Here is a 27,950-nt window from a genome sequence, read left to right on the forward strand (position 1 = left end):
CTTTTGGAAATCAGGTCATCTTTTACTCGCTTAGCTATTCACAGTAACAGAAATTGTGACCAGGGATGCCCAACCCTTTGCATACCACTGTAGGTGTTTGTGTTGTCCAGGTGATCTAAAGCTGTGTGGAGAGCCATTGAGATTGCATCTGCTGTTGACCTATTGTGGCAATAGGCAAATTGCAATGGGTCCAGGTCCTTGCTGAGGCAGGAGTTCAGTCTAGTCATGACCAACCTCTCAAAACATTTCATCACTGTTGATGTGAGGGCGATAGTCATTAAGGCAGTTTACATTATTCTTTTTAATACTGGTATAATTGTTGCCTTTTTGAAGCAAATGGGAACTTTGGCCCGTAGCAATCAGAGGTTGAAAATGTCCTTGAGTACTCCTGCCAGTTGGTTGGTACAAGTTTTCAGAGCCTTACCAGGTACTCTCATCAGGACCTTCTGCCTTGCGAGGGTTCACTCTCTTTAAAGACAGCCTAACATCGGCCTCTGAGACAGAGATCACAGGGTCATCAGGTGCAGCAGGGATCTTCACAGCCGTAGTTGTATTCTCCCCTTCAAAGTGGGCATAGAAGGCGTTGAGTACATCTGGTAGTGAAGCATCGCTGCCATTCATGCCATTGAGTTTTGCTTTGTAGGAAGTAATGTCTTGCAAACCCTGTCAGAGTTGTCGTACATCCGATGTCGCCTGCAACTTCCTTCAAAATTGTCTCTTCACCCTTGAAATAGCCCTCCACAATTCATGCCTGGTTTTCTGATACAGACCTGGGTTGCCAGAAATGAATGCTACAGATCTAGCCTTCAGCAGACAACATTCCTCCTGGTTCATCCATGGCTTTTGGTTTGGGAATGTACAGCAAGTGTTTGTAGGCACACACTCATCTATACAGGTTTTCATGAAGTTGGTAATGACTGCAGGAGACTAATCCAGATTCAAAGATGAATCCCTAAATACAGTCCAGTCCACCAATTCAAAGCAGTCCTGTAGGTGCTCCTGTGCTTCCCTAGTCCATACCTCCTTGACCATGAGACCATAAGACAAAGGAGCAGAAGTTGGCCATTCGGCCCAACGAGTCTGCTCCGCCATCCTTGGTCCTCACTACTGGTGCTGCAGTTTTCAGTCTCTGCCTATACTTAGGGAATAGAAGTACAGTCAGACTTCCTGAAGTGAGGGCATGGAATAGCATGGTAGGCATTCTTGATGGTGGTGTAACAATGGTCCAGTGTGTTGTTTCCTCTAGTATTGCAAGCGATCTGTTGATGGTAATTGTTTAGTGATTTTTTTTTTCGGACTGGCCTGGTTAAAATCTCCCAAAACGATGGTGAAGCCGTTAGGGTGCACTATTTCATGCATGTTGATCCCTTTGTTCAGATCACCTAAAGCCTGATTGACATTGGCCTGAGGTAGAATGTATACTGGTAGCAAAATTATCCTGGAAATCTCTCGTGGTAGGTAAAAAGGAAGGCACTTAACTGCTAGATATTCCAGGTCTGGTGAGCAGAATTGAGATAGCACTGATGTATTTGTGCACCAAGAGGAGTTGATTATGAGGCATACTCCTCCACCTCTGCTTTTGAGAGACTCTATAGATCTATCCTGAATCGCTGCATCTGGTATGGAAGGGGTTAACCAGGATTCAGTGAAACAAAGGACACACGCGGTCCTAATGTCCCTCTGATTCAGCACACTCGCCCAGAGATCATCGATTTTATTCACCAGAGACTGCACGTTTACCAGCAAGATACAGGTTTCCCCCGCCATCCGAAGGTAGAGTGTTTCTATGAAATGGTTCGTAAGCCGGAATGTCGTAAAGTGAAGAAGCAATTACCATTTATTTATATGGAAAAAATTTGTGAGCGTTCGCAGACCCAAAAAAAACCTACCAAATCATACCAAATAACACATAAAACCTAAAATAACAGTAAGGTACAGTAAAAGCAGGAATGATATGATAAATACACAGCTGGTATAAAGTAGAAATACTTTTCTACAATAATTGCCCCACTGTTCTCGGTAGCGAAAACCTTGCGGAAGCGCTCTCGGCAGGAACACTTTCTCCAGCAACCTTTAAGCAATGAAGCTGCCAAATCATACCAAGTAACACATAAAAATACACAGCCTATATAAAGTAAAAATAATGTATGTACAGTGTAGTATCACTTACCGGAATTAGGAAGACAGCGCCAAGCACACTGATGATGCTGTGTTAGGCTGAGTCGTCGGAGGTTGGCGGTGGTGCAGTGGCCCCCAACCTCCAGGCAGTGAATTGATACTGATCTGTGAAGCATGCAGTGGTGCAGCAGTAGCTGGGATGCACCCAGCACATCTTTAAGAAAAAAGCCGAAATAAACAAGCTAATGGTGATACAATCGCCTCTGGTCTGGGCCGACATTTACATGCCGGGCAGCACCTAATTAATTAGCTTAGTTTATTTCAGCTTTTTTCTTAAAGATGTGCTGGGTGCGTCCCAGCTACTGATGCATTCTCCGCGGCAATGTATCGGTCCACGGCCCGGGGGTTGGAGTGGTGGGATACTGGGGTGTCATCTCATCGTCATCTGTTTCCATCAGGGCAGGTAGGTCATCATCTTCTATGACTGCCTGCCTCGATGTCGAAGGTCGAGCTTCGTCGTCTGCTGTGGCTGATGTGGAAGGCTTGAAAAACGACAGTATGCTTGACTGCTTAGCCTCGTGCAATTTTCTATCATACAGTTCTTTGTAAGCACTCAAACCATCCTGCAAATATGCCCTAAAGCCTCATACCCTTTCAAGATTAAAGTCGTACTTTTCTGCAGTCATTGCAGCGAAAATCTCACGCAGTTGCTTCACGCTCAGTTCCTGGACGACGTCACTTTCGGTCCATTCGCTACTGCATTCGGTTTCAGTTATTATCCTATCCTCTTCCAGTTGCATCAGCTCTTCATCTATCAGTTCTTGGTCATGGGATGCCAAAACCTCTTCAACATCACCTTCGTCAACTTCCACAAGCCAAACTCACTTGGTCCTTACTTCGTTCACCACGATCGAAATGCTTAATTATATCTAGTTTTACACTAAGTGTAACACCCTTATGAGCTCTTTTAGGCTTTTTGGATACCTTAGAACTCATCTTGCCAATGGCTGCTCACAAGCATGTGTTTAAACAATGCCGGCTAGAATGCAGGTCTGGGGGAGGAGCTTGGCTGCTCGGGGCACGCGCTGCCTTTTTTCGTAACAGTGAAAACACTTTCTGTTAGCGAAAACATGTAACTAAGACAGGTTGTCTTTCGTAACAGCGAGGTTTCGTAAAGCGAACGTTCGAAAAGCGGGGGACACATGTAGTCGGTACTGGGAGTTTAAAATCTCATTTCCTTAAATGCACTTGTATCGCTGACCTGCAGCCACGGTTCTTAAATGGAATCCGGCGAGGAGTACATCAGCAATCGGTGTTGTTTCCATCAGTTTTAAGCAGCGATAGTTCATTTAATTGCATTAAGACATCTTTGTTAACTGTGCTGACCTTGGAAGCGGTTTTGATTTTTAGCTGTATCAGGCTGAAGCGAGAATATTTAATCGTATTTATTGAGAGTTCTGCTTCCACATGAGATGCCACTTCAGGAGCCCCAGAGTTGTAAAGAGTTCTTGAAAGAGGTTGTAGAATTGGTTCAGAGTATTTAACCAGAACCAGAATCAGAAATTGGTTTATAATCTGTTTCTTGTGTGAAGTGGTTCATTTTGGTAGGTCAAATATGATGCCAGAATATAGTATTAATAGTAAGACTCTTGGGAGTGTGGAGGATCAGAGGGATCTCGGGGTCCGAGTCCATAAGACGCTCAAAGCAGCTGTGCAGGTTGACTCTGTGATTAAGAAGGCATTCGGTGTATTGGCCTTCATCAATCATGAAACTGAATTTAGGAGCCGAGAGGTAATGTTGCAGCTATATAGGACCTTGGTCAGACCCCATTTGTGCTCAGTTCTGGTCGCCTCACTACAGGAAGGATGTGGAAACCATAGAAAGGGTGCAGAGGAGATTTACAAGGATGTTGCCTGGATTGGGGAGCATGCTTTATGAAAACAGATTGAGTGAACTCAGCCTTCTCTCCTTGGAGCGATGGAGGGTGAGAGGTGACCTGATAGAGGTGTATACGATGATGAGAGGCATTGATTGTGTGGATAGTCAGAGGCTTTTTCCCAGGGCTGAAATGGCTGCCACAAGAGGGCACAGGTTTAAGGTGCTTGGGAGTAGGTACAGAGGAGATGTCAGGGGTAAGTTTTTTATGCAGAGAGTAGTGACTGCGTGGAATGGGCTGCCGGCAATGGTGGTGGAGGCGGATACAATAGGGTCTTTTAAGAGATTTTTGGATAGGTACATGGAGCTTAGAAAAATAGAGGGCTATGGGTAAGCCTAGTAATTTCAAAAATAGGGACATGTTCGGCACAACTTTGTGGGCCGAAGGACCTGTATTGTGCTGTAGGTTTTATATGTTTTTTTCTATATACTGACAAGTGTTCACGGTCTTCTGCTACTGTTAGCTTATCCACTTCAAGGATCCACCTGTTATGGGTTCAGAGATGCTCCTACTTTCAAAAAACACATGGGGTTAATTGGTTAATTGGTTGCATGGGAGTAATTGAATGTGTAGGCTCCTTCAGGTCCTCAAGTCCCAGCAACATTCTTGTAAAGTTTCTCTGTACTCTTTCAATCTTATTTATATCTCTCCTGTAGTTAAGTGACCAGAACTGCACAGAATACTCCAAATTATTCCTCGCCAACGTCTTATACAACTTCAGCATAACATCCCAACTCCTGTACCCAGAGCTTCTCTTTACGGCCCTCTGGTCTTATCAAAGTCTCTTACAACTTCAACATTACGTAACAATTGGAATTAAATTCCATTTGGCATCACTCCGCCAAACTTTCCATCTGATCCATATCCTACTTCTCTTGCAATCTGCAACACCAGTTTTCCCATTACCTGGGTACAGGAGGCAGCCATTCAGACCACCAGACCTATGGCAGCCCATATCTTTGATCTAAAATAGAAATCCCTTCATCCTCTGATTGTTCTCTTGTCTTGTTGCAGCTTAAAGTCGACGAATTTGAGGCCAATGTGAATGAGGTGAAGGATCCCTATCCCTCTGCCGATTTTCCAGGTAATGTCCAGGGCCACCTCTTGACTCCATCTCTACACGGAGGCCAAGTGTGTTATAGAGCCAGTCTTGTGTTTCTTGGCTCTTGAAACACCACAGGATTTTTAAAAACACCCCAGCGAAGGATTCAGTCAGAATCCAGTTTAATATCACTGGCAGATGCCATGAGATCTGTTAACTTTGTGACAGTAGTACAGTGCAATACGTAACAAATATAGAAAATTAACTGAATTACAGTAAGTATATGTATGTATATTAGTTAAGATAAGTAATGCAAAAACAGAAATTAAAAATAAAGGCAGTGAGGCAGTGTCCAAGGGTTCAAAGTCCATTTAGGAATTGGATTGCAGAGGGGAAGAAGCTGTTTCTGAGTCATTGAGTCTGTGCCTTCAGGCTTCTGTACGTCCTTCCTGGTGGTAAAACTGAGAAGAGGGCATGACCTGGATGGTGGGTCCTTGATGGTGGAAGCCATTTTTTTGAGGTGCCACTCCTTGAAGATGTCTTGGATTCTACAGAGGCTAGTACCCAAGATGGAGCTAACTATTTTTATAACCTTCTGCAGCTTATTTTGATCTCGTGCAGTAGCTCCCCCCCACCCCCCCCAAAGCCAGATGGTGAGGCAGAATGTTAGAATGTTCTCCACAGTATATTTGTAGAAGTTTCTGAGTGTTTTAGTGACATACCAAATCTCAAACTCCTGATGAAATTTAGCTGCTGCTCTTGGCTTCGTATTTAACCTTCCCAGTGTGTAACAATGTGGTCCAATCTATACCTCTGCAAGGAATGCAGATATCGATTAACATGTCCAGTGATTTCATCTCCAAACTTTTCTCATGGAGGTTCATGAGAATGATTCCGGAAATAAAAAGGTTAAGAAATGAAGGGCGTTTGATGGCCCTAGGCCCCTACTCACTAGAGTTTAGCAGAATGAGGGGGAACCCATCGAATATTGAAAGGCTTAGATAGAGTGGACATGGAGAGGATGTTTCCTATAGTGCGGGAGTCTAGAACTAGAGGGCACAGCACCGGAACAGAGAGACGACCATTTGGAACAGAGATGAGAAGAAATTTCTTTAGCTAGGGGGTAGTGAATCTGTGGGATTTATTGCCACAGATGACTGTGGAGACCAAGTCTTGGGTATATTTAAAGCAGAGTTTGATGGGTTATGGGGAGAAAGGGATTGGGAGGGATAATAAATCAGTCATGATAGAAAGATGGAGCAGATTCGATGGGCCAAGTGGTGTAATATTGCTCCTATGTTCTTATGGTCTAAACCAGGGGTAGGCAACCTTAAGCACAAATGATTTTCTAGCATGCGTTATTCATTAATTTGAGGCAAAACATAACCACATGTATTTAAATGGATAATTCCCATATTTCAAGTTTTTTATGGCATTTATCTGGCCCACCGTCCACTTATTAATATGCGATCCGGCCCACAGAGGCAAAAAGGTTGCCAACCCCTGGTTTAAACTATGAACAACTTACTGCTGTGATGTTAACTACATAGTTTTGCCTGAACTGGGTGACGCCCAGGCCAAGTGAATACATGGTCAGAGCTCGAACATGGTTGCTTATGGTGATTTTCAATCCCTAGTGCAGTAATTCTCTGATAGTTCATTACAAGAGCATAAGACATTAGGCCATTCAGCCCATCGAGTCTGCTCTGCCATTCCATCATGGCTGGTTTATTATCCCTCTAACCACATTCTCCTGCCTTCTTCCCATAATCTTTGATGCCCTCACGAATCAACCTGTCAACCTCCACTTTAAGTATTCCCAAAACTTGGCTTCCACAGCTGTCAGTGGCAAAGAATTCACAGATTCACCTGCCTCTGGCTAAAGAAAATCCTCCTCATCTTTGTTTGAAAGGGACATCCTTGTATTCTGTGTCCCCAAGTTCTGGGGCTCTGGCTCCCATATTTCCAACTTTCCGGGGCCCTGGCTTCAATAGCCGGTAACTCGTGCTAATTCGGCCCCATCACAGTCCTGAGCATGCCAGAGTAGTTGTAATTTTGCTCCACTCCGCTGTTGTAAAGTCCCAAGCTGTTTACTGGAAAGGACTATCTGCCTATGTTGTCAGCAATAACTGTGTGGCATGGGAGCGCTGGGGCCAGCGTAACTCCTCACAGCACCAATGATCACAATCTGGCTTCAGTTCCTGCAGCTGCTTGTACATTAAGAAGAAGATTAACTTTACTTATCACATGTACATCATAGCATTGAAACAGACAGTGAAATGCGTTGTTTGTGTCAATGGCCATCACAGTCTGAGGATGTGCTGGGGACAGCCCGTAAGTGTCCATTAGGCGATAAGTCTTTAAACAGAATTAGGCCATTCAGCCCATCAAGTCTGCTCCACTGTTCCATCATGGCTGATTTATCAGCCCTCTCAACCTGATTGTCCTGTCTTTGCCATGTAACCTTTGAAGCCCTGACTAATCAAGAACCTGTCAACCTTCTCTTCAAATAAACACCATGATTTGGCTTCCACAACCATCTATGGCAATGAATTCCACAAATTCACTACCCTCTGGTTAAAGAAATTCCTTGTTATCTCTGTTCTAAATGGACATCCCTCTATTCTGAGGCTGTACCTTCTGGTCCTAGACTCACCCACCATAGGAAACATCTTCACCATATCCATATAACCATATAACAATTACAGCATGGAAACAGGCTATCTCGGCTCTTCTAGTCCGTGCTGAACTCTTACTCTCACCTAGTCCCACCGACCTGCACTCGGCCCATAACCCTCCATTCCTTTCCTGTCCACATATCTATCCAATTTAACTTTAAATGACAACAGCAAACATGTCTCAACCACTTCTGCTGGAAGCTTGTTCCACACAGCTACCACTGAGTAAAGAAGTTCCCCCTCATGTTACCCCTAAACTTTTGCCCTTTAACTCTCAACTCATGTCCTCTTGTTTGAATCTCCCCCACTCTCAATGGAAAAAGCCTATCCACGTCAACTCTATCTATCCCCCTCATAATTTTAAATACCTCTATCAAGTCCCCCTCAACCTTCTACACTCCAAAGAATAAAGACCTAATTTGTTCAACCTTTCTCTGTAACTTAGGAGATGAAACCCAGGCAACATTTTAGTAAATCTCCTCTGTACTCTCTCAATTTTATTGACATCTTTCCTATAATTTGGTGACCAGAACTGTACACAATACCCCGAATTTGGCCTCACCAATGGCTTATACAATTTCAACATTACATCCCAACTCCTATACTCAATGCTCTGATTTATAAAGGCCAGCATACCAGAAGCTTTCTTCACCACTCTATCCACGTGAGATTCCACCTTCAGGGAACTATGCACCATTATTCCTAGGTCCCTCTGTTCTACAGCATTCTTCAATGCCCTGTATGTATGTCCTATTTTGATTAGCATGTATTACCATGTATGTCCTATTTTGATTAGTCCTACCAAAACGTAGCACCTCACATATTTCAGCATTAAACTCTATCTGCCTTCTTTCAGCCCACTCTTCTAACTGGTCTAAATCTCTCTGCAAGTTTTGAAAACCTACTTCATTATCCACAATGCCGCCTATCTTAGTATCATCTGCATACTTACTCATCCAATTTACCACCCCATCATCCAGATCATTAATATATATGACAAACAACACTGGACCCAGTACAGATCCCTGAGGCACACCACTAGTCACCGGCCTCCAGTCTGACAAACAGTTAACCACCACTACTCTCTGGCGTCTCCCATCCAGCCGCTGCTAAATCCATTTTATTACTTCGATATTAATGCCTAATGATTGAACCTTCCTAACTAACCTTCTGTGTGGAACTTTGTCAAAGGCCTTACTGAAGTCCATATAGACAACATCCACCGATTTACCCTTGTCAACTTTCCTAGTAACCTCATCAAAAAATTCAATAAGATTTGTCAAACATGACCTTCCACGCACAAATCCATGTTGACTGTTCCTAATCAGACCCTGTCTATCCAGATAATTAGATATACCATCTCTAAGAATACTTTCCATCAACTTACCCACCACTGACATCAAACTCACAGGCCGATAATTGCTAGGTTTACTCTTAGATCCCTTTTTAAACAATGGAACAACATGAGCAATACGCCAATCCTCTGGCACCATCCCTGTTTCTAATGACATTTGAAATATTTCCGTCAGAACCCCTGCTATTTTCACCCTAACTTCTCTCAAGGTCCTAGGGAATATCTTGTCTGGACCTGGAGACTTATCCACTTTTATATTCCTCAAAAGCGCCAGTACTTCCTCTTCTTTAATCGTCATACTTTCCATAACTACCCTTCTTGTTTCCTTTACCTTACACAATTCAATATCCTTCTCCTTAGTGAATACTGAAGGAAAGAAATTGTTCAAAATCTCCCCCATCTCTTTTGGCTCCACACATATCCATCCACTCTAATTCTCTAAGGGACCAATTTTATCCCTCACCATCCTTTTGCTATTAATATAACTGTAGAAACCCTTTGGATTTATTTTCACCTTATTTACCAAATCAGCCTCGTATCTTCTTTTAGCTTTTCTAATTTCTTTCTTAAGACTCTTTTTACATTCTTTATATTCCTCGAGCACCTCATTTACTCCAAGCTGCCTATATTTATTGTAGATCCCTCTCTTTTTCGGAACCAAGTTTGCAATATCCCTTGAAAACCATGGCTCTCTCAAACTTTTAACCTTTCCTTTCAACCTAACAGGAACATTAAGATCCTATATCCTCAACATTTCACTTTTAAATGACCTCCATTTCTCTATTACATCCTTTCCATAAAACAAATTGTCCCAATCCACTCCTTCTAAATCCTTTTGCATCTTCTCAAAGTTAGCCTTTATCCAATCAAAAATCTCAACCCTGGGTCATGTCCTATCCTTCTCCATAATTATATTGAAACTAATGGTATTGTGATCACTGGACCCGAAGTGCTCTCCAACACATACTTCCATCACCTGCCCTATCTCATTCCCTAACAGGAGATCCAACACTGCCCCTTCTCTAGTTGGTACCTCTATGTACTGCTGCAAAAAACTATCTTGCACACATTTGACAAACTCCAAGCCATCCAGCCCTCTTACAAAATGGGCTTCCCAGTCAATGTATGGAAAATTAAAATCTTCCACAATCACAATATCTGCTATCTCCTTACAAATTTTCTACTCCAAATACTACAAATATCTGCTATCTCCTTACAAATTTGCTCCTCCAATTCTTGCTCCCCATTAGGTGGTCTATAATACACCCTTATAAGCGTCACTACACCATTCCCATTTCTCAATTCCACCCAAATAGCCTCCCTAGATGAGTCCACTAATCCAGCGGTCCCCAACCACCAGGCCGCAAAGCATACGCTACCGGGCTGTGAGGAAATGATATGATTTGGCGATATGAGTCAGCTGCACCTTTCCTCATTCCCTGTCATGCACTGTTGAGCTTGAACGCACACGAGGTCATTACCCACGCGTCATCCATGTCAGCGCGGGAAGGAGATCAACTCCTCGAGCTTGCAAATGACGGCGGGCTGAAAAGTATGCTTGACATAACATCTCTGCCAGCATTCCGGATCAAAGTCAAGTCTAAATATCCTGAGATAGCCACGAAAGCACTGAAAACGTTGCTTCCAACATATTTCTGCGAAGCGGAGTTTTCTGCAATGAATGCAACGAAAACTAAATTGCGGAATAGACTGGACACCCTTCAAGTATCGCTGTCTCCCATCACCCCTTGATGGGACTGTCTTGTTGCAGGGAAACAAGCCCAGGGCTCCCACTGATTCACCGATATTGGTGTGTTGTAATGATTCTATATGTTAGTACGGGGAAAATATGTGCTGTGTGTTTAATATTCAAACGTTACTTAAAATGTTATGATGCTATTGACTTACTTATATAACCATGTAACAATTACAGCACGGAAACAGGCCATCTCTGCCCTTCTAGTCCGTGCCAAACGCTACTCTCATCTAGTCCCACCGACCTGCACTCAGCCCATAACCCTCCATTCCTTTCCTGTGTATATACCTATCCAATTTTTCTTTAAATGATAATATCGAACCTGCCTCTACCACTTCTACTAGAAGTTCGTTCAACACCTACTTCAAGCTCCCCGATAATTGACTTATCACTATATTCATGCGAGGAAAATATGCGTTGTGTGTTTAATATTAAATTCGTTAGATAAACCCTTTTAGAAACGAAACTGAGTGTATTAGCCACTTATCAGCTGTATTCCGGTCATGATTAGCACCCCCCCCCCAACAGAATAGCAAAATGACTTGCAGAGGGAGAAAAATAATCAGGAGGTGCACGCATGCGCACTGGTGCCCACGCAAGGCCTCATGGTCATTGCAGTCTTTCTCTGGGTAAACACAACGTACTTGACTGGTACTCTTGTCCATTAGCAACCCTACCCGCCCCCCGCCCCCCACCCTGGGTCGACCGGTCTGCAAGAATATTGTCAATATTAAACCGGTCTGCAGTGCAAAAAAGGTTGGGGACCACTACACTAATCTATCCTGCCAGAGCACCGCTGTTATATTTTCTCTGACAAGCATTGCAACACCTCCATCTCTTGCCCCTCCTATTCTATCACACCTGAAGCAACGAAATCCAGGAATATGTAGTTGCTAATCATACCCCTCCTGCTACCATGTTTCACTAATAGCTACAACATCATATTTCCAGGTATCAATCCATGCTTCTTACAATGCTCCTAGCATTAAAATAGATGCATTTAAGAAACTCTCCACCTCTTACTCTCTGTTTATCCTTAATGGAGCAAACAATCTTATTATTTTTTTCTTCCTTCTCCCCTACTTCTTCAGTCTGAGTGCTCCCGATCTCTGTCCCTTGCCGATCCTCCCTCACACACTGTCTACTAGCTTTCTCTATTTATGAACTAACCTCTCCCCTAGTATCTTCAATTTGTTTCCCATCCCCCAACCATTCTAGTTTAAAGTCACCCCAGTAGCCTTCGCAAATTTCCCCACCAGAATATTGGTCCCCCTAAGATTCAAGTGCAACCCGTCCTTTTAGTACAGGTCACGCCTGCCCCAAAAGAGGTCCCAATGATTCAGAAATCTGAATCCCTGCCCCCTGCTCCAATCCCTCAGCCATGCATTTACCCTCCACCTCATTGCTTTCCTACTCTCACTGTCGCGTGGCACAGGGAGTAATCCCGAGATTACTACCTTTGCGGTCCTTCTTCTCAACTCCTTTCCTAACTCCCTATTTTCTCCTTTCAGGACCTCTTCCCTTTTCCTACCTATGTCATTGGTACCTATATGTACCACGACCTCTGGCTCCTCTCCCTCCCTGTTCCGGATATCTTGGACGTGATCAGAAACATCCCGGACCCTGGCACCAGGGAGGCAAACTACCATCCCGGTCTCCGGACTGCGTCCACAGAATAGCCTATCTGACCCCCTAACTATCAAGTCCCCTATTACTACTGCCCTCCTCTTCCCTTCCCTACACTTCTGAGCTACAGGGCCGGACTCTGTGCTGGAGGCACGGCCACTATTGCTTCCCCAGGTAAGCTGTCCCACCCAACAGTACTCAAACAGGAGTACTTATTGTCAAGGGGCACAGCCACTGGGGTACTCTCTATTACCTGACCCTTCCCCTTCCCCCTCCTAACCATGACCCACTTGTCTGCCTCCCATGGCCCCAGTGTGACCACTCCTCTGTATCAACTCCTCACTCTCCCTGACCAGACGAAGGTCATTGAGCTGCAGCTCCAGTTCCCTAACACGGTCCCTTAGGAGCTGCATCTCGGCTCACCTGACGCAGATGTGGACGTCCGGGAGGCTGGGAGACTCCAGGACCTCCCACATCCGACACTGAGAACAACAAGCTGCCCTCACACTCATACTTCCCCCTCTCCTCAAATAACAGGAAAAAAAGAAAGCCAAACCTACATTGCCTTGCCCGTTTCCGCCTAAGCCCGTTGAGCCAAAGCCCTTAGGCCTTCACTCTGCTCCCGGCTCACTCCACAGCCCACATAAGGATGTGTTGCTTTTAAATCTTCCTGCTTCACTGCCCGATATCACACACCTGCGCAGTCCGGCCTCTCTGAATTCCGATGAAAAAAAACAAAAAATTCAAAATGGCTTCCGCTGTACTCCCGCTCCGATTCTCAGACTTCCTTTTCTGAATTAAACCCGAATCAGGATTTTGGACCTTTTGAATCTTATGCTTCACTGCCCGACGTCACACGCCTGCACAGTCCCGCCTCTCTGAATTTCGATGAAAAAAAACAAAAAATTCAAAATGGCTTCCGCTGTACTCCTGCTCCGATTCTCAGACTTCCTTCTCCAAATTAAACCCGAATCAGGATTTCTGACCTTTTAAATCTTCCCGCTTCACTACCTGATGTCACACGCCTGCGCAGTCCCACCTCTGAACTCCGATGAAAAAAATTGAAAAATTCAAAATGGCTTCTGCTGCGCTTCCGCTCTGATTCTCAGACTTCCTTCTCCGAGTCTATGCCAACGTTGCATTACCCACAACTCACTAATCCTAACCCATATACCTTTGGAATGTGGGAGGAAACTCGCACGTCACGTGGAGAACGTGGTGCAAACTTCTACCAACCGTGGTAGAAATTGAACCCCAATCGATGATCATAAGCACCATACAGTGTTGCGCTAACCACTACGCTACCATGGCTGTGTGATTTCCTCCGGGTGCTCTAATTTCTTCCCACACTCCAAGGACGTACGGTTTGAGGTTAGTGAGTTGCGGGCATGGCTATGTTGGTACCAGAAGTGTGATAACGCTTGCGGGCTGCATCCAGAACATCCTCAGAGTGTGCTGATAGTTGACGCAAGCGACACATTTCACAGAATATCTGGATGTACACGCGAAAAATGGAGCTAATCATTAAAAAATGTGTGGGAACTGAATGAAGGAGGCAGGATGATGGTGGTCTGGAGTGGTGGTAGGAGCTTGATGAATTTACTGCTCTCCTCGCTGTTCTTTGTTCCACAGGTGATGATGAGGAGGAGGAACCAGAGTTCCCGCTAAGTCCGCGACCTCGACCTCTCACCGAGCTCCAGCTGAAAGAGAAGGCTGTGCCCATGCCCAACGCCAGCTCCTTCTTCATCTTCAGTCCTGAAAACAAGTAGGTATCCAGAACAAAAGAGATTCTGCAGATGAACACACACAAAACACTGGAGGAACTCAGCAGGCCACTCAGCACCTGTGGAGTGGAATTAACAGCCAACGTTTCAGGCTGAGACCCTTAATCAGGACTGGAAAGGAAGGGGAAAGAAATCAGAATAAGAAGGTTGGAGGAGGGGAAAGAGTACAAGCTGACAGGTGATAGGTGAGACCAGGTGAGGGGGAAGGTGGGTGAGTGGGGGAGGGGATGATGAGGTAAGAAACTGGGAGGTGATAGGTGGAAAAGGTAAGAGCTGAAGAAGAAGGAAGCTGATAGGAGAGGAGAGTGAACAAGGGGAGAATGGGAAGGAGGAGGGGCACCAGAAGAAGATGATGGGCATGAGAGGTAAGCAGAATGGAGAATGGAAGAAGACAGAAGAGGAAGGGGGAGAAGTTACTGGAAGCTGGCGAAGCTCGTGTTCTTGCTATCACGTTGGATGCTACCCAAGTTACCTTACATCTTCCTTTGCTCCAAAGAAAAAAGCCCTTCCTTACTCAGCCTATTGCCGTAAGGCATGCTCTCTAATCCAGGCAAATCTCCTCTGCACCCTTTCCAGAGCTTCCCCATCCTTACTATAACTGAACACAATATTCCAAATGTGGTCTAACCAGACTTCAAAGGTACATTTAATGTCAGAGAAATGTATACAATATACATCCTGAAATTCTTTTACTGTGCAAACATCCACGAAAACAGGGGAGTGCTCCACAGAATGAATGACAGTTAAATGTTAGAACCCTAAAGCACCCCCAACCCCCCCCAAGAGTAAGCAGCAGCAAAGCAACAACCCCCACCCCCACCAACAAAAAAGCATCAGTGCCGCCCCACCGAGTTTTATAGAGCTCCAACATTACCACAGGGCTCTTGAACACAATCCCCTGACTATAGAAGGCCAACACATCATATGCCAACTTTTTGGGCCCCATATCTCAGAAGGAATGTTTTCATTGGAGGCAGTCTGCTGGAGGTGCACAAGGATGATTCCCGGAGTGAATGAGTTAGCACATGAGTGTTTGGCAGCTTTGTCCTGTACTCACTGGAATTTAGAAGAATGCGGGGGGATCTCATTGAAACCTACCGAATTTTGAAAGGGCTAGGTAGGGTGGATGTGGAGAGAATGTTTCATATGGTGGGGGTATCCAGAACTAGAGGGCACAGCCTCAAAATTGAGGGGCAATCCTTTAGAACAGAGGTAAGGAGTAATTTTTTTTAGCCAGAGTAGTGAATCTATGGAATGCTCTATCACAGACTGTAGTGGAGGCCAAGTCCATGGGTATATTTTAAGTGAAAATTGATAGTTTCCTGATCATCAGGGCATCAAAGGATATGGCAAGAAGGCAGGTGTATGGGGTTGAGTTGGATCCAAAATCAGCCATGTGGAATGGCGGAGCAGACTCAATGGCCTAATTCTGCTCCTTTGTCTTATGGTCTTCCTGATCAACTTGTGCAGCAACTTTGAGGGTTCTATGGATGTCAGTCCAAGATCTCTCTGTTCCTCCACATTGCCATTAACCCTGTACTCTGCCTTCAAGTTTGACCTTCCAAAGTGAATCAATTCACACTTCTGTATCTCTTGTGCCTAGACTTCCAAAGTAAGAAAAACTATAGCCATCTTTTGATCTTCTCCTCTTCAGACTCTCTCCTTGTTTACTAACTGACCCTGTTTTGTCCCCCTCTCCCAGATTACGCAAATTATGTCACCGAGCGATCAATGCCACCACATTCACCAACTTCATCCTCCTCTTCATTCTACTCAGCAGCATTTCACTGGCTGCTGAAGATCCCATCCGAGCGGACTCCTTTCGCAACCAGGTGAGAACTTTCCCTCTGGCTTCTCAGAGTCAGGTTTATCATCACTGGCCTATATCGTGAAATATGTTGTTTTGTAGTAGCAGTACATTGTAATACATAATAAAAATCTGTAAATTGCAAAATATATTGCCAGATCTATCATATAGAGAGGCTTTGAGGAAAGAGGAGCAGAATAAACGGTGTAAAGTTAGTAAGGTAGAAGGGCTAAAGTGCATGTACTTTAATGCAAGAAGCATCAGGAACAAAGGTGATGAACTGAGAGCTTGGATACATACATGGAATTATGATGTAGTGGCCATTACAGAGGCTTGGCTGGCACCAAGGCAGGAATGGATTCTCAATATTCCTGGATTTCAGTGCTTTAAAAGGGATAGAGAGGGGTGAAAAAGGGGAGAAGGGGTGGCATTACTGGTCAGGGATACTATTACAGCTACAGAAAAGGTGAGTAATGCAGCAGAATCCTCTTTTGAGTCAGTATGGGTGGAAGTCAGGAACAGGAAGGGAGCAGTTACTCTATTGGGAGTATTCTATAGGCCCCCTGGTAGCAGCAGAGATACCGAGGAGCAGATTGGGAGGCCGATTTTGGAAACGTGCAAAAATAACAGGGTTGTTATCATGGGTGACTTTAACTTCCCTAATATTGATTGGCACCTGACTAGTTCCAAGGGTTTAGACGGGGCAGAGTTTGTTAAGTGTGTCCAGGATGGATTCCTGTCACAGTATGTTGACAGGCCGTCCAGGGGGAATGCCATACTAGATCTAGTACTCGGTAATGAACTGGGTGAGGTCAAAGATCTCTCAGTGGGTGAGCATCTAGGGGACAGTGATCACTGCTCCCTGGCCTTTAGCATTGTCATGGAAAAGGATAGAATCAGAGAGGACAGAAAAATCTTTAATTGGGGAAGGGCAAATTATGAGGCTGTAAGGCTAGAACTTGCGGGTGTGAATTGGGATGATGTTTTTGCAGGGAAATGTACTATGGACATGTGGTCGATGTTTAGGGATCTCTTGCAGAATGTTAGGGATAAATTTGTCCTGGTGAGGAAGATAAAGAATGGTAGGGTGAAGGAACCATGGGTGACAAGTGAGGTGGAGAATCTAGTCAGGTGGAAGAAGGTGCATACATGAGGTTTAGGAAGTAAGGATCAGATGGGTCTATTGAGGAATATAGGGAAGCAAGATAGGAGCTTAAGAAGGGGCTGAGAAGAGCAAGAAGGGGGCATGAGAAGGCCTTGGCAAATAGGGTAAAGGAAAACCCCAAGGCATTCTTCAATTATGTGAAGAACAAAAGGATGACAGGAGTGAAGATAGGACTGATTAGAGATAAAGGTGGGAAGTTGTGCCTGGAGGCTGTGGAAGTGAGCGAGGTCCTCAATGAATACTTTTCTTCAGTGTTCACCAATGAGAGGGAACTTGATGATGGTGTGGACAATATGAGTGAGGTTGATGTTCTGGAGCATGTTGATATTAAGGGAGAGGAGGTGTTGGAGTTGTTAAAATACATTAGGACGGATAAGTCCCCGGGGCCTGACAGAATATTCCCCAGGCTGCTCCACGAGGTGAGGGAAGAGATTGCTGAGCCTCTGGCTAGGATCTTTATGTCCTCGTTGTCCCCAGGAATGGTACCAGAGGATTGGAGGGAGGCAAATGTTGTCCCCTTGTTCAAAAAAGGTAGTAGGGATAGTCCGGGTAGTTATAGACCAGTGAGCCTTACGTCTGTGGTGGGAAAGCTGTTGGAAAAGATTCTTAGAGATAGGATCTATGGGCACTTAGAGAATCATGGTCTGATCAGGGACAGTCAGCATGGCTTTGTGAAGGGCAGATCGTGTCTTAACAAGCCTGATAGAGTTCTTTGAGGAGGTGACCAGGCATATAGATGAGGGTAGTGCAGTGGATGTGATCTACATGGATTTTAGTAAGGCATTTGACAAGGTTCCACACGGTAGGCTTATTCAGAAAGTTAGAAGGCATGGGATCCAGGGAACTTTGACCAAGCGGATTCAGAATTGGCTTGCCTGTAGAAGGCAGAGGGTTGTGGTGGAGGGAGTACATTCAGATTGGAGGGTTGTGACCAGTGGTGTCCCACAAGGATCGGTCCTGGGACCTTTACTTTTCATGATTTTTATTAATGACCTGGATGTGGGCGTAGAAGGGTGGGTTGGCAAGTTTGCAGACGTCACAAAGGTTGGTGGTGTTGTAGATAGTGTAGAGGATTGTTGAAGATTGCAGAGAGGCATTGATAGGTTGCAGAAGTGGGCTGAGAAGTGGCAGGTGGAGTTCAACCCAGAGAAGTGTGAGGTGGTACATTTTGGAAGGACAAACTCCAAGGCAGAGTAGAAAGTAAATGGTAGGACACTTGGTAGTCTGGAGGAGCAGAGGGACCTGGGGGTAAATGTCAACAGATCCCTGAAAGTTGCCTCACAGGTAGATAGGGTAGTTAAGAAAGCTTATGGGGTGTTAGCTTTCATAAGTTGAGGGATAGAGTTTAAGAGTCGTGAGGTAATGATGCAGCTCTATAAAACTATGGTTAGGCCACACTTGGAGTACTGTGTCCATTTCTGGTCGCCTCACTATAGGAAGGATGTGGAAGCATTGGAAAGGGTACAGAGGAGATTTACCAGGATGCTGCCTCGTTTAGAGAGTGTGCATTATGATCAGAGATTAAGGGAGCTAGGGCTTTACTCTTTGGAGAGAAGGAGGATGAGAGGAGACATGATAGAGGTGTACAAGATATTAAGAGGAATAGACAGAGTGGACAGCCAGTGCCTCTTCCCCAGGGCACCGCTGCTCAATACAAGAGGACATGGCTTTAAGGTAAGGGGTGGGAAGTTCAAGGGGGATATTAGAGGATGGTTTTTCACTCAGAGAGTGTTTGGTACCTGGAATGCACTGCCTTAGTCAGTGGTGGAGGCAGATACACTAATGAAATTTAAGAGATACTAGATAGGTATATGGTGGAATTTAAGGTGGGGTGTTCTATGGTGTTTGAGGGTCGGCACAACATTGTGGGCCAAAGTGTCTGTACTGTGCTGTACTATTCAATGTTCTATGTGCACACTGTATGTTTAATAATCTAATTATATAAAATTGCATTACATCTGCAAATGTACATACTACATTAAACAGTAGTACAAAATGAGAACAAAAAGGAACAAAAGATGTTGAGGTAGTGTTCATTGTTTATTCAGAAGTCTGATGGTGGAGGGAAGAAGCTGTTCCTAAAACGTTGAGTGTATGTCTTCAGCCACTTGTACCACTGCCTTGATCACAGCAATGTGAAGAGGGCATGTCCTGGGTGGTGAGCATCCTCAATGACCGATGCTGCCTTTTTGAGGCGTCACTTTCTGAAGATGTATGCGATGCTGGGGAGGCTAGTGCCCATAACGGAACTGGCTGTTTACAATTCTCTGTGCAGTGGCCCCTCTGTACCAGACGGTGATGCTACCACTTAACCAAATGCCACCTACATTGTACTTTGACATTTCTTGACCAAGCTGCTGTAATAAATGTTAAACAACTGCTGATACTATTTTTCCTGCAGGTCCTGGCCTATTTTGACATTGCTTTTACTGCCATATTCACCATGGAAATTGTGCTGAAGGTAACGCACTTACTTTCGTCTGTCTGCATGTCAATCGAACACAGTATCTGAGTCTCTCTGTTTATCTGCCTATCATTCCTAATCAATCAATCTCTTAATTGTTTACACTATACAGCCTAACTCTCGTTATTGTCTCTTTATCTAAGTATCAGGAGAATGAGGAGGGATCTCATTGAAAAAACCTACCAAATATTGAAAGGCCCAGGAAGAATGGATTTAAATTCAAAGATTCGAAGTACATTTATTATAAAACTATATATAAATTATACAACCTTGAGATTTCTCTGCTTACAGGCAGTCACAAAGCAAGAAACCAGAAAGAACTCAATTAAAAAAAATAAAGACCAACACCCAATGCACAGAGAAAGAGAAAAAAATCAACTCATGCCCATTGCTTTTATCATTGTATTCAGCATGAAAATTGTGCTGAAGAGATCGAATGGATCACAGAGCCCAGCCTCAGAATAGAAGGACGTCCCTTTAGAACAGAGATGAACAGGAGTTACTTTTTGGTAAATCTGTGGAATTCATTGCCATAAACAGCTGTGGAGGCTAAATCATCAGGTATATTTAAAGTGGAGCTTGATAGATTCTTGCAACACACATCAAAATTGCTGGTGAACGCAGCAGGCCAGGCAGCATCTCTAGGAAGAGGTACAGTCGACGTTTCGGGCCGAGACTCTTCGTCAGGACTAACTGAAAGAAGAGCTAGTAAGAGATCCGAAACATCGACTGTACCTCTTCCTAGAGATGCTGCCTGGCCTGCTGCCTTCACCAGCAACTTTGATGTGTGTTGTTTGAATTTCCAGCATCTGCAGAATTCCTCGTGCTTGATAGATTCTTGATTAGTAAGGGTGGTAAAAGGATACGGGGAGAATGTCGGCGAATGGGGCTGATATGGATAATAAATCAGTCTTGATCAAATGCCAGAGGACACTTGATGGGCTAAATGGCCTAATTCTACTCCCAAGTCCTATATATTTATCGTTTCTTCCCAAATGTTTTGTGGGATTCAGGCATCTAAAAAAAATCTGTCATTTATTCCCACGGTAGATGCATAGCGGTTTGCTCAATACTGTTACTGCACCAGTGAACCTGAACTTGGCATTCAGAATCTTTATGTTCATAAGATTTATGTCAGTGGGTCACGAGCACCTACTCATCGGCAAATAGGATATTTAGAGACACAGCACGATTACTGGCCCTTTCCTCCCAGTGAATCTGCACTGCCAAATTACACCCATATGAGCAATTAACTTACTAATCTGTACGTCTTCAGAGTGTGGGGGGAAACTGCAGTATCTGGAGGAAACCCGTATGTCTTTAGAGTGTGGGAGGGAACTGGAGTATCTGGAGGAAACCCGTACGTCTTTAGAGTGTGGGAGGGAACTGGAGTATCTGGAGGAAATGCGTATGTCTTTAGAGTGTGGGGGGAAACTGGAGAACCCAGAGGAAACCCGTACGTCTTTAGAGTGTGCTGGGAAACTGGAGTATCTGGAGGAAATGCGTATGTCTTTAGAGTGTGGTGGGAAACTGGAGAACCCAGAGGAAACCTGTACGTCTTTAGAGTGTGGGGGGAAACTGGAGTGTCTGGAGGAAACCTGTATGTCTTTAGAGTCTGGGGGAATCTCGAGTATCTGGAGGATATCCGTTTGTCCTTAGAGTGTGGGGGGAAACTGGAGTATCTGGAGGAAACCCGTACATCTTTAGAGTGTGGGAGGGAACTGGAGTATCTGGAGGAAACCCATACATCTTTAGAGTGTGGGGGGGAAACTGGAGAACCCGGAGGAAACAGATGCAGCTGATGGTGAGAATGCACAGACGTTTTACAGACAACGTCGTCATTTGAACGCATGCCTCTGGTGCTGTAATAATGCACTAACCATTATGCTACTGTGCTCCCCCCCACCCCAAATGATGAGCTTCCCTCTGGAGACTGAGATCAGTTGGAACTCCTTCTCACTGCTCCTTGGTGTGGGAAGTGTTCCTCTGTATTTCCAGATTGAAGTCCATCAAGGCCTGTGTTTCTTTGCTTTAGCTGACTTGCTTGACCCTTTAAAAACCTCTCGAATGACCAGAGCTACCAGCAGCTTCAGGCTTTATTCACCCCAGAGGGTAGTTGCTATTCACCATGATGTGTTAGCAGTTATACAACACAGTTTCTACTGTCTAAACTCTGCCATCCCGTTAATGAGGTGGAAGTGATTTGTGACGGAATGAGTTAAATGTGTAAATCAGACGATGTTATGCATACAGGTTGAGCATCCCTTATCTGAAATGCTTGGGGCTGGAAGTGTTTCGGACTTTGGAATATTTGCACCTATATAACGTGATACCTTGTGGATGGAACCACATCTAAATGTGGAATTTATTTACGTCACGTATACAGCTGGTGTGAAGCTCGCAGAGTGAACAGTCTGCAGTTCGAGCACAGTCTGAAATGAAGGGGCTTGGTCCTCCACAGACTGTCAGAGTTGAATGGCTATCCACAACCACATCTATTACTGGCTTCCAGCACTGAGAATGGCTTCATATCTGCCATCGATTTCAAACAGCTGCCAGTTCCACAGCAACTATGATGGGGGGGGGGTAGTTTTATATAATATTTTTAATAATTTTGTGCATGGAACAATTAACTTCAATTTTCAGTTTGTCGTGTTGAGTCTTTTCTTGTTTTCATGATCAGCATTCCATTCGTGTCACTCTGAAGCTGATGAATCCTTTCTTTCAATACACAATCACAATCTTCATTTTCACTTTATGCAGTGATTTTCTGTTTTTTATTATGTGAGGTCACTTCTCAGATCTGTCTGTGGTGCACAAAGACCCTGTGCATTGCCTGGGAACCTTCCCAGCCCCTTCCAGAATTTTCCATTTGTAACATCCTGTCAGTGCTGAAAAAAAATTCAGATTTCAGAGGTTTTTGGATTTTGGAATTTCAGATCAGGTGTACTTAACCTGTATTATCCAATTTATTATGTTATTTTATCTATTTATCCTTCCTTCCTCCCCTTTGAGCTGCACTGCCCAGCAAACCCCTAATTTAACCCTGACCTAACTGCAGGGCATTTTACAGTTCTTAGTTGACCTCTGTTTGGACTGCAGGAGCAATCTAGGACAGGGGTCCCCAACCTTTTGTGCACTGCGGACCGGTTTAATATTGACAATATTCTTGCGGACCGGCCGACCCGGGGGGTGGGGTGGTAGGGTTGCCAACAGACAAGAGTAGCAGTCAAATACGTTGTGTTTACCCAGAGAAAGACTACAATGACCATGAAGCCTTGCGCGGGCACCCTCCCGATTATTTTTTCTGCAAATCGTTTTGGCAATTCTTGTTGGGGGCGGGGGGTGGTGTGTTAATCACGACCGGAATATAGGTGATACGTGGCTAATACACTCAGTTTCGTTTCTAAAAGGGTTTATTGAACAAATTTAATATTAAACACACCACGCATATTTTCTTCGCATGAATATAGTGATAAGTCAATTATCAGGGGAGCTTGAAGTAAGTGTTGAATGAACTTCCAGTAGAAGTGGTACAGGCAGGTTTGATATCATCATTTAAAGAAAAATTGGATAGGTATATGGACAGGAAAGGAATGTAGAGTTATGGGCTGAGTGCAGGTCGGTGGGACTAGGTGAGAGTAGCGTTCGGCACGGACTAGAAGGGCAGAGATCACCTGTTTCCGTGCTGTAATTGTTACATGGTTATATAACAATAGCATCATAACATTTTAAGTAACCTTTGGATATTAAACACACAGCACATATTTTCCCCATATGAACATATAAAATCATTGCAACACACCAGTATCGCTGAATCAGTGGGAGCCCTGGGCTTGTTTTCCTGCAACAAGACGGTGCCGTCGAGGGGTGATGGGAGACAGCGATACTCGAAGGGGGTTCCTTATGTCCAGTCTATTCCACAATTTAGTTTTCGTTGCATTCATTGCAGAAAACTCCGCCTCACAGAAATATGTTGGAAGCAACTTTTTGAGTGCTTTCTTGGCTATCTCAGGATATTCAGCCTTGACTTTGATCCAGAATGCCGGCAGAGATGTTATGTCAAACATACCTTTCAGCCCGCCATCATTTGCAAGCTCGAGGAGTTGATCTCCTTCCCGCGCTGACATGGATGATGCGTGGGTAATGACCTCGCATGCGTAATGGCTCAACAGTGGGCGTGACAGGGAATGAGGAAAGGTGCAGCTGACTCATATCGCCAAATCATATCATTTCCTCATGGCCGGGTAGCGTATGCTTTGCGGCCCGGTACCGGTCCGCGGCCTGGTGGTTGGGGACCGCTGATCTAGAGCACCTGGGGAAAACCACATTCCACGAGGAACACACAGAGGTGTCCAGGATTGAACTCGGAACTCTGAGACCCTGAGCTAGAATATCTCATCCCTGAATAACATCTCTCTGATTCTGACGTGACTTGAAAGAGTGCAGAAAAATACTTACAAGGATGTTGATGGGACTTGAGGACTTGAGTTGTAGAGAAAGGTTGAACAGATTAGGACTTTATTCCCTAGAACGTAAAATGAGAGGCGATTTGATAGCGGTGTGCAAATCATGAGTGGTATTGATAGGATAAATGCAAGCAGGCTTATTCATCTCAAGTCACGTGAGACAAGAACTAGAGGTTAAGAATGCAAGGTGAAATATTTAAGGGAACGTCTTCATTCAGAGGGTGGTGTGAGTGTGGAATGAGCTGCCTGTGGATGTGGTGTATGCAGGTTTGACTGCAACTGTAAGAGAAGTTTGGGAGGGGCCTGGAGGGATATGGTCCAGGTGCTGGTTGATGGGACTAGGCAGAATAGACTAGATGGGCCAAAAGGCCTGTTCTGTGACTCTATAACTGTGCATGCAGCTGGATTTGACTTGGGTTGGAAGGGTATTGAAGCATATGGAGCGAGCAGGCAAATGGGACTGGTTTGGATGGCCATCTTGTTCAGTGTGGACTAGTTGGGTTGAAGAGCTCATTCTGTGGTGCATGACTCAACACTTTGTGCTCTTCATTAAGTATAACAAACCTGCTCATTAATGCAAATGTCTAGTCATGTGGCATCAACTCAATGCATAAAGCCCTACAGGCCTGGTCAAAGAGGTTCGGTTGTTGTTCAGACCAAACATCAGAATGGAGAAGAAATGTGATCTAAATGATTTTGATTGTTAGTGCCATATAGGATGATCTAAGTATCTCAGAAACTGATGATCTGGGATTTTCACATGCAACAGTCTCCAGAGTTTGGGAAATGGTGTGAAAAACACGCAGTGAGTAAGTTCTTTATCAGTGAGAGAAATCAGAGGAGAATGGCCAAGCTGGTTCAAACTGACAGGAAGGTGACAGTAATTCAAATGATTACACGTTACAACAGTGGTGTGCAGAAGAGCTTTTCTGAACACGCAACACATCAAGCCTTGAAGTGGATGAGCTACAGCAGCAGAAGACCACGAACGTACACACAGTGGCCACTTTATTAGGTAAAGCAGGCACTGAGTGTACATGCATGCTTTTTAATCTCCAAATTAATGCTAGTTTACAAGCAATATGGACAAAATGCTGGAGAAACTCGGCAGGTCGATCAACATCTATAAACAGTCGATATTTCTTGACCATTAGGTACCAAATAAAATGGCTACTGTGGTGGCCAGCACACGCGGGACTCAAAGCGCCATTGGGAGCCGGGGGCAGACATGCGGTAGCGCGTTTGGAACTACCCGATTGGGGCGGACCTTCCGGGGACAGTCTTGACGTCACGTCCGCCCCGCGGGTCGCAGGGGCCCATGGGAGGGGAGCTATAAGCGCGCGATTTTGAATCAGTAAAGACATTCTGAGTTCAGCTCTCTCTGACTCCGTGTGTTTCTTTAGTAGCGCTTTTGCGCGCGACTACACTACTAAGTGTTTGAATCTTCCCATTTCAGTCTGTAGTATAGTAACTCACTTTCTCCATTTCTCTCGTTTTACCTTACACTACCTTGCCATCTTTCATTCCATCCCTCCACTTCCCTCTCCCTCTTTCTCTCTCTATACAGATGACGACCTATGGTGCGTTCCTTCACAAAGGCTCTTTTTGCCGGAACTACTTCAACATCCTTGATCTACTTGTGGTCAGCGTTTCTCTTATCTCCTTTGGAATCCAGTGAGTATTTGAAAACATTTTTCATTTCAAACAGTCCCTTCCGGCCTAGCGAGGTGTACCGAGCCGCCCTATTTTACTCATGTGACCAGTTGACCTACTAACCAGTATGTCTTTGGGATGTGAGAGAATACCGGAGCATCTGAAAGGCTCCCTGGTGGTCATGAGAACAAAGTACAAACTCCTTACCGTCAGTGGCAGGAGTCAAGCCTGGCTCTCTGGCACAATAATAGCGTTATTCCAACTGCTGCACCACCATCCTGACTTTTTTAATAAGACTGTAAGACGTACTTTGACTGATCAAGAACTTTATCATCCTTCGTTATCACTGACAAAGTTGTTTTTGTACAGTATGGTAAGCCATAAGAAAAATATAAATTATAAATAAGTAAGCAGTGCAGAAAATGAGTAAAATAGTGATGTAGTGTTTCTAGATTCAGAAATCTGATAGTGGAGAGGAAGAAGCTGTTTCTAAAGCTCCCTGACAGTAATGAGAAGAGGACATGCCCCAGGTAACGGGGTCTTTAATGATGGCTGCTGCCCTTTTATGGCACTGCCTTTTGAAGATGCCCTCGATGCTGGGGAGGCTAGTACTCGTGATGGAGCTGGCTGTGTTTACAATCCTCTGCAGCTTTATTCTGATGCTGTGAAGTGCCCTTCATACCAGATGGTGATGCAACCAGTACTAATCTCCTCCACGGTAAATCTGTCGAGAAATTTGCAAGAGCCTTTGGTGACGAACCAGGTCTGCTCAAACTCCTAATGAAATCTAGTCGCTAGCATAACTTCCTTATAATATGGTGAGCCCAGGAATTTGATATTTTAAAATGTCTTAAAGCAATGTTGTTTGGTGAAGTACAAAAGATTCTGCAGATGCTGGAAATGCAGGAGGAACACATATGCTGAAGGAACTCAGCAGTTCAGGCAGCATTAATGGAGGGAAATAGGCAGTTGGCATTTCTGGCTGAGACCCTTCATGGAAAGGAAGGGGGCAAAAGCCAGAATAAGAAGATGGGCAGAGGGGAAGAAGGACGCGCTTGCAAGTGATAGATGAGACCAGATGAGGTGGAAGATGGGTGGATGGGGGAAGAGGGATGAAATAAGAAGCGGGCAGGTGATAGGTGTGTAACACCCTGGTTAAGATTTTTACTGCTATGCTGTAGGTTTTTCATTTTAGCAGTTCTGAAAGAGCCTGTATGGGTTTGAGCTGAGATAAGAGGCTTTGTTGTTCAGCTTAGGAATATGGTGTCTGCCAATCAGGATGGTGAAATTGGGAGAAGATTCTAGAGAATGCTGATCAGAGAGGTTTTGTGAGGGACACTGGTGTGGGTTGAAGTTCTTTTCGCAGGAGCTGGGGCAAGAAAGGAGGGAAGATGGCTGAAGATACCGTTCCTCTTGTACAAGGTGCTTTGTGCAGATGAGTGGCTTCAGGGAGGGACGACCCAGTGGGAGAACCCATTTGTTCGAGATGGATTTCGGGTGACTTTTGGAAGGTGGTGTGTGCTTTCACGCAGACCGAGGGTCCAGTGAATGAGTTACAGACGAGTGCAAGATGAGCTCCAACTTATGTGCACATTTGATTGTTTCAGTATAATGGGCCCTTTTAGGGTTTTTTTGCTTTCTTTCCTTTAATATCTGTTTGCTTAAGTTAACATTTTTATATCTTTATAATTGTCTGCAGTGTTCGAGCTGTTATTTCTTGCTGACGGGCGATTACCGGGAGCAGTAAATCACAGAGCATTCACACAGACTGGGATTTGGGTGGGTGAGACAAGCCAACCTCACAGATTTGACGGGATCAAAGTCCACACCCTAGATATACGAAGCCTGAGACTTTCACCGCAGAGTCCAGTGGCTGTTAGCAAGGGACTAACGAGCTGCATTTCTAGAGACACCCAGTTAAAAAGGGTTTCAGGTGGAAATCGTAAAGGGCTAAAGATGAAATCACTGTCCACTTTCTAAAATGTGTTTGTTTAGGAGTTAGCTTTATGGTCCAGCTGCAGTTCGATGGGATGAGACAGAATAAGTCTGCCATGAACTAGATTCGCCAAAGGGCCTGATTCTGTGCTGTAGTGCTGT

At 44.6% G+C, this 27,950-nt stretch overlaps 1 protein-coding gene across 2 annotated transcripts in view; it reads left to right on the forward strand.

Moving 5' to 3' along the window:
- Nucleotides 1-27,950, forward strand: part of cacna1sa (calcium channel, voltage-dependent, L type, alpha 1S subunit, a) — a 469,610-nt gene that overhangs the window by 201,581 nt on the left and 240,079 nt on the right. For both annotated transcript variants that reach the window (XM_063065671.1, XM_063065672.1), the window contains exons 16-20: nt 5,070-5,139; nt 14,144-14,276; nt 15,998-16,127; nt 19,669-19,728; nt 25,768-25,874. In XM_063065671.1, coding sequence (XP_062921741.1) covers nt 5,070-5,139; nt 14,144-14,276; nt 15,998-16,127; nt 19,669-19,728; nt 25,768-25,874 — 500 coding nt within the window. The remainder of the gene's footprint in view (nt 1-5,069; nt 5,140-14,143; nt 14,277-15,997; nt 16,128-19,668; nt 19,729-25,767; nt 25,875-27,950) is intronic.

This window comes from Mobula hypostoma, chromosome 13, assembly GCF_963921235.1.
Source record: "Mobula hypostoma chromosome 13, sMobHyp1.1, whole genome shotgun sequence".
Lineage (NCBI taxonomy): Eukaryota > Metazoa > Chordata > Chondrichthyes > Myliobatiformes > Myliobatidae > Mobula > Mobula hypostoma.